Here is a 16622-nt window from a genome sequence, read left to right on the forward strand (position 1 = left end):
ACTGCTGGGCCTTCCCAGCTGGAACCAGAGTGGGCACAGGGCCAGGGCTTGCCGCCCTCTGGGCAGATATAAGAGCTAGGGAGGAGAGCCTGGAGTCTGGGTCAGAGGGGCCAGCCACCTACCCAGGGACCAGGGATTGGAGCTAGCTGCCGCAGACAGACCACCAGGTGGGCAGGGTCAGTGCCCGTGTGGCCCCCTCTCTGGGGATCAGGGAGATACGCTAAAGGCAGGGTGAGTACATCCTTCCACAGCTCCCTTATTTCCCTTCTCCCTCTGAGCTCCTCACCCTGCAACTGACTAAGGGACTGCCTGTCCCAGAGGCACCCAGGTGGAGGCTGAGGGGCCACTTGTCAGGGATTCGAGCCCTAGACTCTCAAAGAGTCAGTGTGGGGGGATTGTAATAAGTATTGCCACTCACCCAGCACCCACAAACAACATAAGGTACTGTTATCTCACCTAACTGAGGTCAGGAGGTTGGATGCCTGGCTTAACACCCTAGCTCTCTAGGTTTATCTTCATTTACTCTTACAACAGCCCTGATGTAGATGTAGATATTAATATTTACAGGTGAGGTGACTGAAGCACAGAGATGTAAAGTAATTTCCCCAAGGCCACACAGCAAAGAAAGTGGCAAAACCAGGATTTGAACTCTCTGACTCCAGAGCTTGTCCTCTTAAGCGCCGTTCTACACTCATGTGACTGTGATGAGTTCCTTCCCTTTTCTGAATGGCAGTTTCCTTATCTCTAGTCCGAGGGTCATAAGGTTTGATGACCAGAAAGATATTACCTTGAGCTTCCCTAAAAGTACTTGGACATGAGTCAACTTTAAGCACCTGGGTAACCTTGTTGGAAACACTTATCAAGAACTATGCAGATGGCCTTTGATCCAGCATTCAACTTTTGAAATTTATCAGAAAGGATACAGTCAGATTTATGAACAACGTTCATTGCAGTTTTGCTAATAATTACAGAAAATTAGAAGTAAACAAAATGTCCAACAGCAGGGGGAATAGATTATGAATGTCCTGTGATGAAATAATACGCGGCCACTCGAGGAATCATGCACTCCAAGAGCGTAGGGTATCTTGGAGAATTCTCGATTGTTGTTAGTAGAAAAAGTATTTTATAAAACTGTGTGGTCGGCCGGGCGCGGTGACTCATGCCTGTAATCCCAGCACTTTGGGAGGCCGAGGAGGGCAGATCACCTGAGGTCAGGAGTTCGAGACCAGCCTGACCAACATGGAGAAACCTCGTCTCTACTAAAAATACAAAAATTAGCTGGGTGTTTTGGCGCGCGCCTCTAATCCCAGCTATTTGGGAGGCTGAGACAGGAGAATCACTTGAACCTGGGAGGCAGAGATTGCAGTGAGCCGAGATCACACCACTGCACTCCAGCCTAAGCAACAGAGCAAGATTCTGTCTCAAAAACAAAAACAACAAAAACACTGTGTGGTCAATATGGTATGAACACATAGTGTGAGCCCTTTGCAAATATACGTTTGGGGGTTGAGAGTTTATTTGTGAGAGATGGAATTGTGAATATTTTTATATTCTTATTCTTTTCCGGTTTCTCAAATTTTCTACAATATCTGAATATCACTTTTTAATTAGAAAAAAAAAAAGCTTTGGCCGGGCCCAGTGGCTCACGCCTGTAATCCCAGCACTTTGGGAGGCTGAGGCAGGCGGATCACCTGCGGTCAGGAGTTCGAGACCAGCCTGACCAACATAGAGAAACTCCATCTCTACCAAAAATACAAAATTAGCTGGGTGGAGGCTGAGGCAAAAGAAGCACTGGAACCCAGGAGGTGGAGGTTGCAGTGAGCCCAGATCACGCCACTGCACCCCAGCCTGGGCAATAAGAGTGAAACTCCATCTCAAAAAACAAAACAAAACAAAACACCTTTTAAAATCTATTCTTTTTTTTTTTACTGAACATTAACAAAAGTTTATTTATGTTTCAATTTAGAAATTCATCTGTTCCATAGTGAAACCCCGTCTCTACTAAAAATACAAAAAATTAGCCAGGCGTGGTGGCGGGCACCTGTAGTCCCAGCTACTTGGGAGGCTGAGGCAGGAGAATGGCATGAACTCGGGAGGCAGAGCTTGCAGTGAGCCAAGATCATGCCACTGCAGTCCAGCCTGGGTGACAGAGTGAGACTCCAACTCAAAAAAAAAAAAAAAAAAGAAATTCATCTGTTCCCCCCACCCCCATCTGAAACTAAATATGGAAAAAGAAACAAAGACTTAATAAAGAAACTTTCTGTTAAATGACAAGCAAAGCAATGATGAAAGCCTAAAATACATCTATGTTTAGGATGCAAAGTAAAAATAGCATTTTTAATTAATTTTTTTTTTTGAGACAAAGCCTCACTCTTGCCCAGGCTGGAGTGCAGTGGCGTGATCTCAGCTCACTGCAGCTTCCTCCTCTCAGGCTCAGGTGATCCTCCCACCTCAGTCTTCCAAGTAGCTAGGATTAAGGTGCATGACACCATGCCCAGCTAATTTTTATATTTTTTGTAGAGACAGGGTTTCACCATGTTGCCTAGGCTGGTCTCAAATTCCTGGACTCAAGTGATACGGCTCCCTCAGCCTCCCAAAGTGCTGGGCTTACCGGCATGAGCCACTGCACTGGGCCAGATTATTCTTTCAGTCTAGGCATGCCCCCTTCTAGCTTCTGTTCTAACACACTCATCGGCTTGGAGAGGGAAGTGAATGGCAGACTGTCAGTCCCGCGAAGGCTTCTGAGATTATCTGGTTCAACATGTTACATGTTATGTGTAGTGAAACTGAGGCTCAGGAGTGCAAATGGGCTTATGCAAGGTCATATGGGGAACTAGAGGCCCCAGACCTCCAGCCTGGGCCTTAGGCATCTGGCCAATGGCCCACAGTCCCAAGGCCAGGCTGCCAGAAGGACAAGGAGGTAGAAAGGAATTGCAACCAGAATTTATGGTGTATGGTTAATACATGTTACATGCTAACTGCAATGAGGTCTTGAATGCCGAGTTGCTCACAGACTCACCCAGCAGCAGCTCGGCCTGGAGTGACAGGTGAGAGGGAGCAAAGGGCAGCTGGGGTGGGCATGGAGCTGGCTGGGTGTGCCCCAGGCCTCTCCCTCTCATCTCTAGGCCTCACCTATCAGCGCTTCCTTCCTGGGCAGGGCTGAGGATTCACCCACTGCCCACGGCCGGCCGAGCAGGGACAGGAGAATGAGAGGCCTCCGTTGGCGTTACACTCGGCTGGTAAGGGTTCCAACTCCGTCTGTGGTGCAGGTTGGGAGGTGGAAGGAGGTGAGGTCTCTGGCAGGGTGGGGCCTGGGCTAGGGTTGGATGCGGGCAGTGACTTGTTCCCCTCTCAAGTCCCTCCCTGGCAGGCCTGCGGTTTGGAGCAAGGACTGACTCAGGAACATGGGGTCTTAACACCCCTGCTCCAAGGTTCTCAAGGGGGACAGACCGATGTCTCTGTCCCTTCCTCCCTGGAGTGGGTGCTGGATGGAGCTCTGTTCAGAGCCACACACAGCTAGACCCTGCCTCAGGCCTGAGCCTGGAGAACAGAGCAGGGCAGGAGAGGGGGTCCTGTCCATCTCTCAGCCCTTGAGAGGTCTCTTCTTCCTGGGAAAAGCCTGCAAGGTCATTGTGTGGAGGCACACACACACACATACATATAACATATACACACTCACACGCATACACATGCAAACACACACACTCACACACTCAAACACACTCAAATGCACTCACACACACATACACACTCAAATGCACTCACACACTCAAACACACATACAGACACACACACATCCAAACACACACACACACACACACACACTCTGGGACAGAGTGGAAGCTCGAACGAATGAATGAGTGAGTGAATAATGATGCCCCTTATGGATGTATATATTTACACCATCACAACTCACACAAACACATTGATATATAAACACAAATTTACACTCAATACCTCCACACATTGATGTGCCTACACAACTCTATTCCAAGCCAACACACAATTCACACAGACAAACACATTTTACATGAACCTACATGTATGATCCCACATATGACTGCATGCATCATTTCACGGGCTTCACGGGGAAACCTTTGGGCTTCATTTTCTTCCTTTGGAAAATGCTGATAAGAAGAAATACACAGAAGGCCGGGTGCGGTGGCTCACGCCTGTCATCCCAGCACTTTGGGAGGCCGAGCCAGGTGGATCATCTGTGGTCAGGAGTTCGAAACCAGCCTGGCCAGCAGGAGGAACCCGTGTCTCTACTAAAAATACAAAAATTAGCCAGGCATGGTGGTGGGCACCTGTCATCCCAGCTATTTGGGAGGCTGAGACAAGAGAATTGCTTGAACCTGGGAGCCAGAGGTCGCAGTGAGCTGACATTGCACCACTGAACTCCAGCCTGGGTGACAGAGCAAGACCCTGTCTCAAAAAAAAGAAAAAAGAAGAAGAAACACACAGAGATCACAGACAGTGCACACTGAACACAGGCCTGGGCAAGGATGGGTTTTTTGTTGTTGTCATTATTTAATGTACAAATACACACAATTGAAGCTCCCAGGGCTGCGCCACCACCTGCCTTCCCCTCTGCTCCCAAGCTTAGAACTTGATCCCTGCCACCCACCCAGGATCCACGGCAAACAGGCCGACAAATCGCACGGCCCACGGCCCCATCTGAGCCTTGTGGGGTGCTGGCGGGGGTGGGGGGACTGTGCTCCAGCCCTCAGCCGGCAGGGGCCAGGGAGGAAGCAGGCTGGCGGCAGGGGCAGCGTCCTGTCTGTCGTGGAAACCCCCAACTACCCTGGGCTGGGCTGGGGGTTACAGGCACATGGGCAGGGAGTGATGAGGTGGCCCGAGGAGGCTCTTGGGCTCAGGAGATGGTAGAAGCTGGGACCTCCTGTCCCTGGACACACCAGGCCACTTTGTGTTTTTGCAGCCCAGCCAGGTGGAGGACACCCTGTCTGGGGAGGAGGGTAACGAAGAGGAAGAGGAGGAGGAGGCAGCTCCAGACCCAGCTGCTGCTCCTGAGGATCCCACGGTGCCCCAGCTGACAGAAGCCAGCCAGGTTTTGAGTGCCTCGGAGATTCGGCAGGTCTGGGCATTGCCCATGGCACAAGAATTTCAGCCCTAAACCTAAGAGTCTCACCCTCCTGCCCTACACCAGCCACGCCCAGGGGCACCTAGAGTCACTCTTGCTCTGTTCTCATCATGCGTTACCTCCGGCAAATTGCTTCTTCTCTCGGGGCTTTGCTTTCCCTTCTTGTAAAATCATCCAGTGTTGCTAGCACCTCCCTCTACACTGGGCCAGGAGGTTAAGGAGGTAAAGAAAGAGGCTAGGACGGGCGCGGTGGCTCACGCCTGTAATCCCAGCACTTTGGGAAGTGAAGGCAGGGGGATCGCTTGAGGCCAGGAGTTGGAGACGAGCCTGGCCAACATGGCAAAACCCTGTCTCTACTAAAAATACAAAAATTAGCCGGGCGTGGTGGTGTGCACCTGTAGTCTCAGCTACTCGGGAGGCTGAGGCACAAGATTTGCTTGAACCCAGCAGGCGGAGGTTGCAGTGAGCTGAGATTGTGTCACTCTGCTCCAGCCTGGGTGACAGAGTGAGACTCTGTCTCAAAAGAAAAAAAGGAAAGAAACTAATTCCTACCTAGAACCAGCCCTTGGGAACTGAGGCCAAAGCTGGAGAGGGGTGGGCAGATGAGACGGAGGATCAGGAGGAGGGTTCAGCATCTTTCCTATTCTCTAGCCTCTGGGGGCAAGGGTGACCAAGCAGAAAGAGTCTTGAGAGTCCTGACCTGGGTTCAAATCCTGTCTCTACCATTCACTACCCATGCGAGCTTTGGGCTAGTTGTTCCACCCTCCCTGGGCCTCAGTTTCCTCATCTATAAGATGGGAATAACAACCCCTATCTCCGAGGGCTATTGCTGATGGCATGAAAGTCCCTAAAAACAGCAAACTGCTCTATCGCCTGTAAAGCACTGTGTTGGATGCATGCTAGCTGCCCAAGCCCACCCCCAGGATATGGCAGGAGGGCGCGAGGAGAACTCCTCCATTCACCTCCAGCCCTGTCCCCAGCTCAGCTTTCACTTCCCACCAAGAGTCACCGGCCATCCCTGGAGTCTGGTCTTCTGCACGTCAAGGGACGGTTTCAGCCTGCAGAGCCTGTACCGGAGGATGGAGGGCTGCAGCGGGCCAGTGCTGCTGGTGCTCAGGGACCAGGACGGGCAGGTGAGCTGGGCAGGGGCACCACCCGAGGCTCTGGGGCACCCCACCAGGTACTCGTGGGCCCTGTCCCAGGGCAGCTCAGGGACAAGCAGGCAGAGTGACAGACTAAGTCACCTATAATGGACACTGATGATGGCAATGAGACCTGCCCACTCAGAGCCATTCCCCCATTTATGCATTCAACACATCTACATGGGGCGCCTTCTGTGTGCCAGGTGAGAGGTGGGATAGAGCAGAATCAACCCAGAAGAGGTCCCAGCTCTCTTGGAGCTAATGGTCTAATAGGGGAAGGGTCAGACATTAAGCAAATAATCATTTGACTGTAAAATTGCATCTTCATCCTCAGAAGCAGAAGAAACTATGGGGGTGCTGGGCACGGCGGCTCACACCTGTAATCCTAGCACTTTGGGAGGCTGAGGCAGGAGGCTTGAGTCCAGGAGTTCAAGACCAGCCTGGACAACATAGCCAGACCCTGTCTCTAAAAAAACCCAAAACCAAAAACAAAAAGCAACAACAACCACAAAAAAATTAGCCAGGTGTGGTGGTGTATGCCTATAGTCCCAGCAACTGGGGCCAGGGGTGTTGCAGGGTAGTTGAGGCGGGAGGATCACTTGAGCCTGCAAGGCTGAGGCTGCAGTGAGCCATGATCACACCACTGCACTCCAGCCTGGGTGACAGAGTGAAACCCTGTCTGAAAAAAAAAAAAAAAATAGAGATGTACACTGGCATTAAACTGATGTCAGAAGGAAACATACCAAAATATTAAAAGTGGTTATCTTGGGGAAGAAGGAGGGGGATTAAGAGATGGCTTTACTTTTTTTCTTTTGCTTGTCTATTACTTCTACTTTTTTCTGTGATTACTTGTGTAGAATATATATATACTTGTGTAGAATATAATATATATATAATTATATATATATATATATACTTTTTTTTTTTGAGACGGAGTCTTGCTCTGTCACCCAGATTGGAGTGTAGTGGTGCAATCTCGGCTCACGGCTCACTGCAACCTCCACCTCCCAGGTTCAAGCGATTCTCCTAACTCAGCCTCCCAAGTAGCTGGAATTACAAGCACTCGCCACCACGCCCGGCTAATTTTTGTATGTTTAGTAGAGACAGGATTTCACTATGTTGGCCAGGTTGGTCTTGAACTCCTGACCTCAGGTGATCAGCCTGCCCCAGCCCCCCCAAAGTGCTGGAATTACAGGCGTGAGCCATCACACTCGGCCCAGAATAAGTATATTTAAGAAAAAGGAGGGCCCTGATGGCCCAGAGGAGGAAGGCAGCAGGAGCTCTTCCTTGGGGAGCATTAAGGGAAAGGATGCATAAGGATTCCTGCTCTTGGGTGTGGAGCCCCCATGCCCCAGCTCTGCCCCAGCTTCCCAGGTGCCCTCTAGGATGAGCCTGTTATTACTAAACCTGAAGAATGAGGGTTGCCAGAGGACCCCTAGCTCCCTTCCAGCTGCAGACTACAACTTCCACTTTCCAGATATTTGGAGCCTTCTCCTCCTCGGCTATCCAACTCAGCAAAGGCTTCTATGGTACTGGCGAGACATTCCTCTTCTCCTTCTCCCCACAGCTGAAGGTGATGTTCCCAACCTTCCATGGGGGGAGTGGGGCGTGTGGCGAGACAAAGCTCCCGGGGTCCCAGTGGCCCCCAGCTCCATCCTCCACGATGGACTGCCTGGTGTGCCACCATCTTCCCACAGGGGAATGAGCAGGGCAGTGGTGGGCAGAGCATCCCCCTTGACCTGCCTGTCCTGCATTTACAACGTATTTGGTGGGTCTCTGGCAACCGCTGACTGGCTGAGAGGAGGGAGGACCATGCTTGCCAGGCACAGGCTGGGAAGACAAGATGGTCCAAAGTAGACCTGAGGGCGTGGTGGCAGGACGACAAAGGAGGACACAGCCAATGGCTTCTCAGGAAGTATGGGGGCCAGGCACCGTGGCTCATGCCTGTAATCCTACTTTGGGAGGCCAATGAAGGTGGATTGCTTGAGTCCAGGATTTCAAGACCTACCTAGGCAACATAGTGAGACCCCCATCTCTACAAAAAATATGAAAATTAGCCAGACATGGTAGAGTACACCTGTAGTCCCAGCTACTTGAGAGGCTGATGCGGGAGGATCGTTTAAGCCCGGGAGGTTGAGGCTGTGGTGAGCCGTGATCGCACCACTGCATTCCAGCCTGGGCAACAGAGGAAGACCCTGTCTCAAAAAAAAAAAAAAAAAAAAAGAGAAATATGGGGTGAGGTCATTGCTGGAGGAAGGTGAAGGATCGGGTATCGCGGTCATCACAGGTGTGGGAAGGGAGGGAAGCCTGCTGGAGAACACCGGAGCAGCAGAAGCGCCGCTGGGCCGTGTGAGTGGTGGCTTGGGTTGTGAGGTTAGGGCGCCGCCACTTCAGCACCTGCTTCTTCAGCAGCATCGGCTGCTCGGCACAGGCCTGCAGAGGGGACAGCAGAGAGTGGACTGCAGAGAGTGGACAGCCAGGGTTGGGGGTTTTGCCAAACTGGCTTAACAGCGGCAGAGACGGAAAGGAAGTTGAAGGGAGTGAAAATACAACATGGACCACGGAACCTAAACTGGACCAGGAGGAGAGGGGTGAGAAGCGGGGGGCACTGGGGGACACCAAGGCAAAGGTGGGCTCGGCATGAGAGGTCTCCTTGACATCAAAGGCTTGGAGCAGTGACAGCAGTTGGACAATGTGTTGGAAGACAGGATACAGTGGACAGAGAGAGGGACATTTGAAATAGGCTGTGGAGGAGACACCTGCCATCCCTGGTGAGGACAAATTCTCAGATGTGAACATGGAAGACAGCGGCGGAAACCCATTCTGGGGCAGGGCCTGGACGAGTCCACGTAGACAGTGAAGTTTACCAGAGAGCTGTGAAGGGTGGTGGGTGGTGGGTCAGAGCTCAAGTTTCTAATTAATGATGAGTGGGAAAGTGACAGGCACAAGGTGACTGGTATAGTCAGGTGGCTCGAGCTGCCCAGGAGCTGGGTGAGAATAATAGTCCCAAACGCCTTCCATCCAAAGGTTTCCTGCCTCTGGGTTATTTATTCACTAAAGCTATTGAGCAGTACCTGCTTGGCACAGAGCATACTACTTTTACTACTAGTAAAAATGGCCAGGCCAAGCCCTGTGGTTCATGCTTATAATCCCAGCACTTAGGGAGGCAGAGGCAGGAGGGTCGCTTGAGCCCAGGAGTTCAAGACCAGCCTGGGCAACAGAGCAAGATGCCATTTTCCACAAAAAGGAAAAAACAAAAACAAAACACGGCCAGGTGCAGTGGCTGGCTCACACCTGTAATCCCAGCATTTTGCGGGACTGAGGTGGGAGGATTGCTTGAGCTCAGGAGTTCAAGACCAGCCTGGGCAACAGAGTGAGATGCTGTCTCTTAAAAAAAAAATTTTTTTTTAATTGTTCAGTGGATGAAGTCGTTCCAGGTATTCTGCTATTAGAGATCTCTCCAATGCACAGACTAAGATTCCTTCAGACACATCCAGTCACACAGTCATCTGGTCTCATGACAGGGAGTTCACAAGGAGCTATGGACTGCTTTGCTAAAGGCAAAACATACCATATCTATTGCATTGCTGCCATCAGCTGGAGGGGCTCCATCGAGCTTCCCAGGATCCAGGAAAGGGTGAGGGAGGCATGGTGAGCCAGTGCTGGTACTACTCATCACCACTTGCCTTCCTGAACTTAAGTCTTAGAATTCTAAAGGTCTAGAATTTTCCTTCCATTGCACTGACATTGGACTATTCCTACATTGACTATTCCTGGTAGAATCTTTTGCTGGTTCGTCCTCATCTCCCCAGCCTTTCAACATCAGAGCTCAGGTGTTGGTTCTCATCTCTTCTCTAGCAACCCTCATTTCTTCTGTGTTCTCGTCCATTCCCACAGCTCTCCATGCTGCCTGTATGCTGAGGGCCTCTTCCCTGGACTCCAAACTCACGTATATCCAACAACTGTCCATCATCTCTCCTTGCATCTCAAACATGGCGTTTCTTTTTTTTTTTTCTGAGACAGAGTCTCACTCTGTCACCCGGGCTGGAGTGCAGTAGTGCCATCTCGGCTCACCACAACCTCCACCTCCTGGGCTCAATTGATCCTCCTGCCTCAGCCTCCCAAGTAGCTGGGACTCCAGGCGCATGCCACCATGCCTGGCTGATTTTTGTATTTTTTGTAGAGATGTGGTTTTACTATGTTGCCCAGGCTGGTTTTGAACTCCTGAGCTCAAGTGATCTGCCAGCCTCCACCTCCCAAAGTGCTGGTATTACAGACATGAGTGCTGCATCTGGCCCCAAACATGGCATTTCCAGCTTACCATGTCCCAGACGGAGCTCCTGGCTTTCCCGCACAAAGCCTCCTCCTCCTGCTATCTTCCCCCATCAAAGTGAATGGCATCTCCATCTCCCGCTGCTGAGACAGAAAATCTTGAAGTCTTCCTTAACTCTTGTCTTTCACAACCCCACATCTGAGCTGTCAGCAAATCCTGACAGCTCTGCCTTCTCTCTGTCTATATTCGGGATCCACCAGTGCCATGTCCTTTACTGCCATCTTGGTTCAAGCCACCATCATTACTTGTGTGTCCCTGCTATCACTTCCTAAAAGGTCTCTCACTGCCTCCACTTCAGTCAGCACAGTAGCTGGAGTGATCCTTTTAAAAGGGAAGCCAGGGCAGGGCGCAGTGGCTCATGCCTATAATCCCAGCACTTTGGGAGGCCGAGGCAGGTAGATCACTTGAGGTCAGGAGTTTGAGACCCATCTGGCCAACACAGTGAAACCCCGTCTCTACTAAAAATACAAAAATTAGCCAGACATGGTGGTATGCGCCAGTAATCCCAGCTACTCAGGAGGCTGAGGCATGAAAATCTCTTGAACCTGGGAGGTGGAGGTTGCAGTGAGTTGAGATCATGCTGCTGCACTCTAGCCAGGGTGACAGAGTGAGACTCTGTCTTAAACAAACAAACAAACAAAAATGGTGGGGGGGAAGCTAGAACTCACAGCATGTCACTCCTTGGCTTCCTCTTTCACTTGGAGAAGAGCCAAAGTGTGTCCAATGATCTACAAGTCCCTACAACTTCTGGCCTCTCTCTCTGAATGGCGTTTCTTGCTACTTTTCCTTTCTCTCGCTCTGCTCCAACCACACTGGCCTCTGAGCTGGTCCTTAAACATGCAAGCCTGCTCCTGCCTCAGGGCCTTTGCACGTGCTATTCTGCCTAGAATGTCCCTCCACTGGATCTCTGCATGGTTCAATTCCCACCTCCTTCTATGTTCTGATGTCACCATCTCAGTGAAGCCTTCCCTGACTACCTGATTTAAAATGGCAACACCCAGCCAAGTGTGGTGGCTCACATCTGTAATCCCAGCACTCGTGGGACTCCCAAGGCAGGAGGATCACTTGAGGCCAGGAGTTCAGGATCAGCCCTCACAACATAGTGACATCTCATCTCTACAAAAAGCAAAAAAATAGCTGGGTGTGGTGGCACACACCTGTGGTCCCAGCTACCCTTGAGGCTGGGGCAGGAGGATCGCTTGAGCCCAGGAATTTGAGGCTGCAGTGAGCTGTCCTTGGTCATGCCACTGCATTCCAACTTGGACGACAGAGCAAGACCCTGTCTCTAAAAATAAATAAATAAATAAATAAATAAATAAATAAAATGACAACACCCAGCCCTAGGAAGCCCTTAGTGTCCTTCTCCCCCTAGCGTTTGCCATCATTTAACACAGAAATTCTTTTTTTTTTTTTTTTTTTTTTTTGAGACGGAGTTTTGCTCTTGTTGCCCAGGCTGGAGTGCAGTGGTACGATCTCAGCTCACTGCAACCTCTGCCTCCCAGGTTCAAGCGATTCTCCTGCCTCAGCCTCCCGAGTAGCTGGGATTACAGGCATGCCACCACGCCCAGCTAATTTTTGTATTTTTAGTAGAGACAGGGTTTCACCACGTTGGCGAGGCTGGTCTTGAACTCCTGACCTCAGGTGATCCACCTGCCTTGGCCTCCCAGAGTGTTGGGATTACAGGCGTGAGCCACCGTGCCCGGCCAGAGAACTTCTTTTACTTTGTTATCTGCCTTCTCCCACTAGAAAGTCAGTCCGTTGAGGCAGAGGTTTTTGTCTATTGTATTCAGCAGTCTACCCAGGGCCTGAAAATAGTGCCTGGTGCATAAGTGCTTTAAAAAAAAAATTGTTGAATGAAATGAGTAACTTTTTCAGGGGAGCCTATCTTTCCAGTCTATTGTTATGGAATCTCATCTTCTAAAAAATTGGTTAAATCTTGGCTATCTCTGGCCTTCTGGCACTTGTATTCCTCATGAATTTGGTAGTTCGTTGATTGCTATTCCAAACGGCACCATGAACTTGGTCTTAATTCCTTCCACAGCAACGTTTATCTTACTCCTTCAGGTCAAAGATCATGTCCTTCGAGAAAGTAGAGGAGGACTTGAATGATTCTGTCCCCTTGTGGTCACTTGTTAATATGATCTCATCTCTCCTGAGCATAGGACGTATCTTTTATTAGTCTGTTTTCCGGCTAAAAACCCTTTGGTTGCTCACAGCATTTTGGGCCACTGATTAAGGCAATAACATCCTATCGTTTTGCAGCCCTTTAAAACTATTTTGACTCTTGAATAATTTTTGCATTCAACAAATATATATGTTCCAGGAATATAGCCAGGAAGAAGACAGGCCACACGGAACTTAACGTCTTTAATATAAATAAATAAAGAGGAATGAAACAGGGTCTGGGAGGAAGGGCTACTTCAGGTAGGGTGGTCCAGGAAATTTCTGAGATGATATTTGGGCTGAAGGATGAGAGGTGGGCCCTCTGAGGATCTAGGGGAAGAGCATTCTGGGCAGAGGGATTCTGGGTCAGGAATGGGCTTTGGGTGTTCCAGGGATGGAAAGACTGGTGTAGCTAATGTGTAGTCAATAAGGGGGAGAAGGGGCCAGAGAGAAAATCAGGGGTTAGAGCTGGCTGCGCTTTTTAAGTTTTGACAGTTTTTTTGTTGTTTGAGTTGGGGTCTTGCGCTGTTATCCACGCTAGAGTGCAGTGGTGTAATCATAGCTCACTGCAGCCTCCACTCCTGGGCTCAAGTGATCCTTCCACCTTAGCCTCCCCAGTAGCTGGGACTATAGGTGCACACCACTGTGACCAGCTAGGTTTAAAAATTTGTTTTAGGGCCGGGCGCAGTGGCTCGAGCCTGTAATCCCAGCTCTTTGGGAGGCCAAGGCAGGCGGATCACGAGGTCAGTAGATTGAGACCAGCCTGGGCAACATGGTGAAACCTGTTTCTACTAAAATACAAAAAGTTAGTCGGGCGTGGTGGTGCGTGCCTGTAGTCCCAGCCACTCAGGAGGCTGAGGCAGGGGAATCGTTTGAACTCAGGAGGCGGAGGTTGCAGTGAGCCAAGATTGCGCCACTGCACTCCAGCCTGGCAAAAGAGCGAGACTCTGTCTCAAAAGAGAGAGAAAAAAAAATTTTTTTAGAGATAGGGGAGGGTCTTACTATGTTGCCTTGGTTGGTCTAGAACTCCTGACCTCGAGGAAACTCCTGGCCTCAAGTGATCCTCCCGCCTCAGCCTACTGAGTAGCTGGGATTACAGGTGCACACCATCACACCTAGCTAGTTAAAAAATTGCTGGGATTACAGGCATGAGCCACTGCGCCAGTCCCAGGCTGCACTTCTGGTCATTGTTAAGGAGTTGAATTTTATCCCCATTGCAATGGGAAGCCATTGGAGGACTTAGGCAGAGGAGAGATAACATCTGATTTGGACGTAGAACAGATCACGCAGATTGCAGTGTGGGTATGGCTGTAGGTACAGACAGTGGATATAGAGGGACCAGCTGGGAGGCTGTGATCCAGGCAGAGGACGGGATAGAAATGGCGGCAGGCCCGCTGTGTCTAGAGCTGCGAGGCTTGTTGATGAGCTGGATGTGAGGCAGCACTGAAGCGCAGGCGGGCTGGTGTTGTCCAGGTGAGAGTTAGTTAGAATGGCAGTATCAGTTCCCACTCCTGGCCTGGACTGCTCCCCTCCTCCCTCCAGCTTTGGAAGCAGGAAGCCTCAGGGGTCGTTGTCCTATTCTAGAACAAAGAGGCTTCTAGGCTGTAGGAATTCAAACTAGAGGGCATGCGGTGGTGACTCCAAGGAGACTGAGAAGATAAACCCCAAGATCCCTGAGCCCGGAGTCCCACCTGCGGCTCGGTTGGGGCCTGGATGCTGTTCCCGCCACAACACTGCCACCCAGTGGTTCGGGGTTAAACTGCAAGGGCGGGACTCGCTCGCTTAGTAACCTGAGCCTTTCCCTATGTATCACCCAGGTCTTTAAGTGGACTGGAAGCAACTCTTTCTTTGTGAAGGGAGACTTGGATTCACTGATGATGGGCAGTGGCAGGTGAGTGTCTCAGTCTTCCCGAGTCTTGGGGTGGTCTGTGTTCTGGTCCCTTTCCCTCTGCCGAACTGCTGGGCTAGGCTGCCCTTGATGCAATGGGGAGGCTAGTGGGGAACTGTCAGGCCGTTCCCTTCATTGCTCAGCCTCCCAGCCAACCCCCTCAACCTCACGCTAAGCCAGTATTAAGGAGAAAGGATGCATGAGTGCCCCCACTGAAGTGTTACAGCTGGTGACAGTTTAGTCTGAATGTATGCAACTTTGGGAATAGAATTCCACATGGTTGAATGAGGCTAGCGTCAAGAGATGAGTGTGCCTCGTTTTTCCATCAGCCCAGGAATTGCAGGGGACATAACTCATTGCAGGAACCTCCCTCGGTGAGGACGGGGTAGAGAGAGGTAGGAAAAAAAAGTTGATCTCATCCTGGTGTGACCTTTACATTCAGGGGGCATGCGTCTTATCCTGAGGGCGGGGATGAGAGCATTGCTTGATTAGTACCAGTCAAATTCTTTGCTCTCCCAACTGCCTGAAAAGCCTCCACTGAGGGGCAGCTTGGCACAGAACAGCCATTGCTGATCTGCAGGAATTCACTTCCTGGCTTCAGCCGAGGTTTTCTGTCAAATAACAGGATTAGAATGGACGCTCTGAAGCATTTGGGCTCTCAGAGTTTGCACCCTGAGATGTATTAGCTTTGGTTAAAGAATTGCCATTTTGTTTTTTTTGAGACAGAGTCTCGCTCTGTCGCCCAGGCTGGAGTGCAGTGGTGTGATCTCAGCTCACCACACCCTCCGCCTCCTGGGTTCAAGTGATTCTCCTGCCTCAGCGTCTCGAGTAGCTGGGACAACAGTTGCCCACCACCACGTCCAGCTAATTTTTGTATTAAGAATTGCTATCTTGGACTGAGCGTGGTGGCTCACGCCTGTAATCCCAGCACTTTGGGAGGCCGAGGTGGGCAGATCACGAGGTCAGGAGATCGAGACCGTCCTGGCTAACATGGTGAAACCCCATCTCTACTAAAAATACAAAAAATTAGCCAGGCGTGGTGGGGGGCACCCGTAGTCCCAGCTACTCGGGAGGCTGAGGCAGGAGAATGGCGTGAACCCGGGAGGTGGAGCTTGCAGTGAGCCAAGATCGCGCCATTGCACTCCAGCCTGGGTGACAGAGCAAGACTCCTATCAAAAAAAAAAAAAAAAAAAAAAAAAAAATTGCCATCTTGACCAGGCGCAGTGGCTCACGCCTGTAATCCCAGCACTTTGGGAGGCCAAGGCAGGCAGATCGCTTGAGGTCAGGAGTTTGAGACCAGCCTGGCCAACATAGCAAAACCCCATCTCTACTAAACATACAAAAATTAGCCAGGCATAGTGGTGGGCGGCCTGTAATACCAGCTACTAGGGAGGCTGAGGTAGGAAAATTGCTTGAACCCGGGAGGTGGAGGTTATGGTGAGCCTGGGTCGTGCCACTGCACTCCAGCCTGGGTGACAAAGCAAGACTCCATTTCAATAAATAAATAAATAAATAAAGCTCTTAACCCCATGGGGAACAATGTGCTGAGTCCCCAATAATTCAGTATAAATTGCTTTAAGGGGCGATAAGACAGGTGAAACTGGGCTGCCGTCCTGGCATGGCCAAGAGCTGATGCTGGTGGCAGAGCCTGGGGGTTTCAGCACACAGGAGTGAGCCGCACCAAGACTGTCCTCTTCTCTCTAGTGGCCGGTTTGGGCTGTGGTTGGATGGAGACTTGTTTCACGGGGGAAGCTCCCCTTGCCCGACCTTCAACAACGAGGTGCTGGCCCGGCAGGAGCAGTTCTGCATCCAGGAGCTGGAGGCTTGGCTTCTCAGCTGACAGCCCTGCGGCAACAGGTACTCAGCCCTGCTCATGATGCCACCCAGGCCTTCCTGACACACGGCAGCCTGTGCTGTTCGAAACACAGATGGTGAAGGGCCCTAGAGTTGGCCGAGGCTGCTGGCCAGCCTCCTTGTGGCCTGGGGACCCAAGAT

At 50.8% G+C, this 16622-nt stretch overlaps 1 protein-coding gene across 1 annotated transcript; it reads left to right on the forward strand.

Annotated features, from left to right (window-relative positions):
• The first annotated feature begins 3326 nt into the window (after positions 1 to 3326).
• TLDC2 (TBC/LysM-associated domain containing 2) lies at positions 3327 to 16487 on the forward strand. The gene is made up of 6 exons (XM_063702242.1): positions 3327 to 3377; positions 4940 to 5095; positions 6082 to 6234; positions 7721 to 7816; positions 14557 to 14630; positions 16332 to 16487. Exons 1-6 carry the CDS (start codon positions 3327 to 3329, stop codon positions 16465 to 16467), a joined length of 666 nt encoding a protein of 221 aa, XP_063558312.1. The 3' UTR covers positions 16468 to 16487.
• The last annotated feature ends 135 nt before the right edge of the window (positions 16488 to 16622 follow it).

The sequence above is a fragment of the Gorilla gorilla genome, chromosome 21 (assembly GCF_029281585.2).
Source record: "Gorilla gorilla gorilla isolate KB3781 chromosome 21, NHGRI_mGorGor1-v2.1_pri, whole genome shotgun sequence".
NCBI lineage: Eukaryota > Metazoa > Chordata > Mammalia > Primates > Hominidae > Gorilla > Gorilla gorilla.

Coding starts and splice junctions, on each gene's coding strand:
- TLDC2 (XM_063702242.1), top strand. CDS start 3,327: ATGCGGGCAGTGACTTGTTCCCCTCTCAAGTCCCTCCCTGGCAGGCCT. Junction 6,235..7,720: donor TCAGGGACCAGGACGGGCAG/GTGAGCTGGGCA, acceptor TCCACTTTCCAG/ATATTTGGAGCCTTCTCCTC. Junction 7,817..14,556: donor CCTTCTCCCCACAGCTGAAG/GTGATGTTCCCA, acceptor TGTATCACCCAG/GTCTTTAAGTGGACTGGAAG.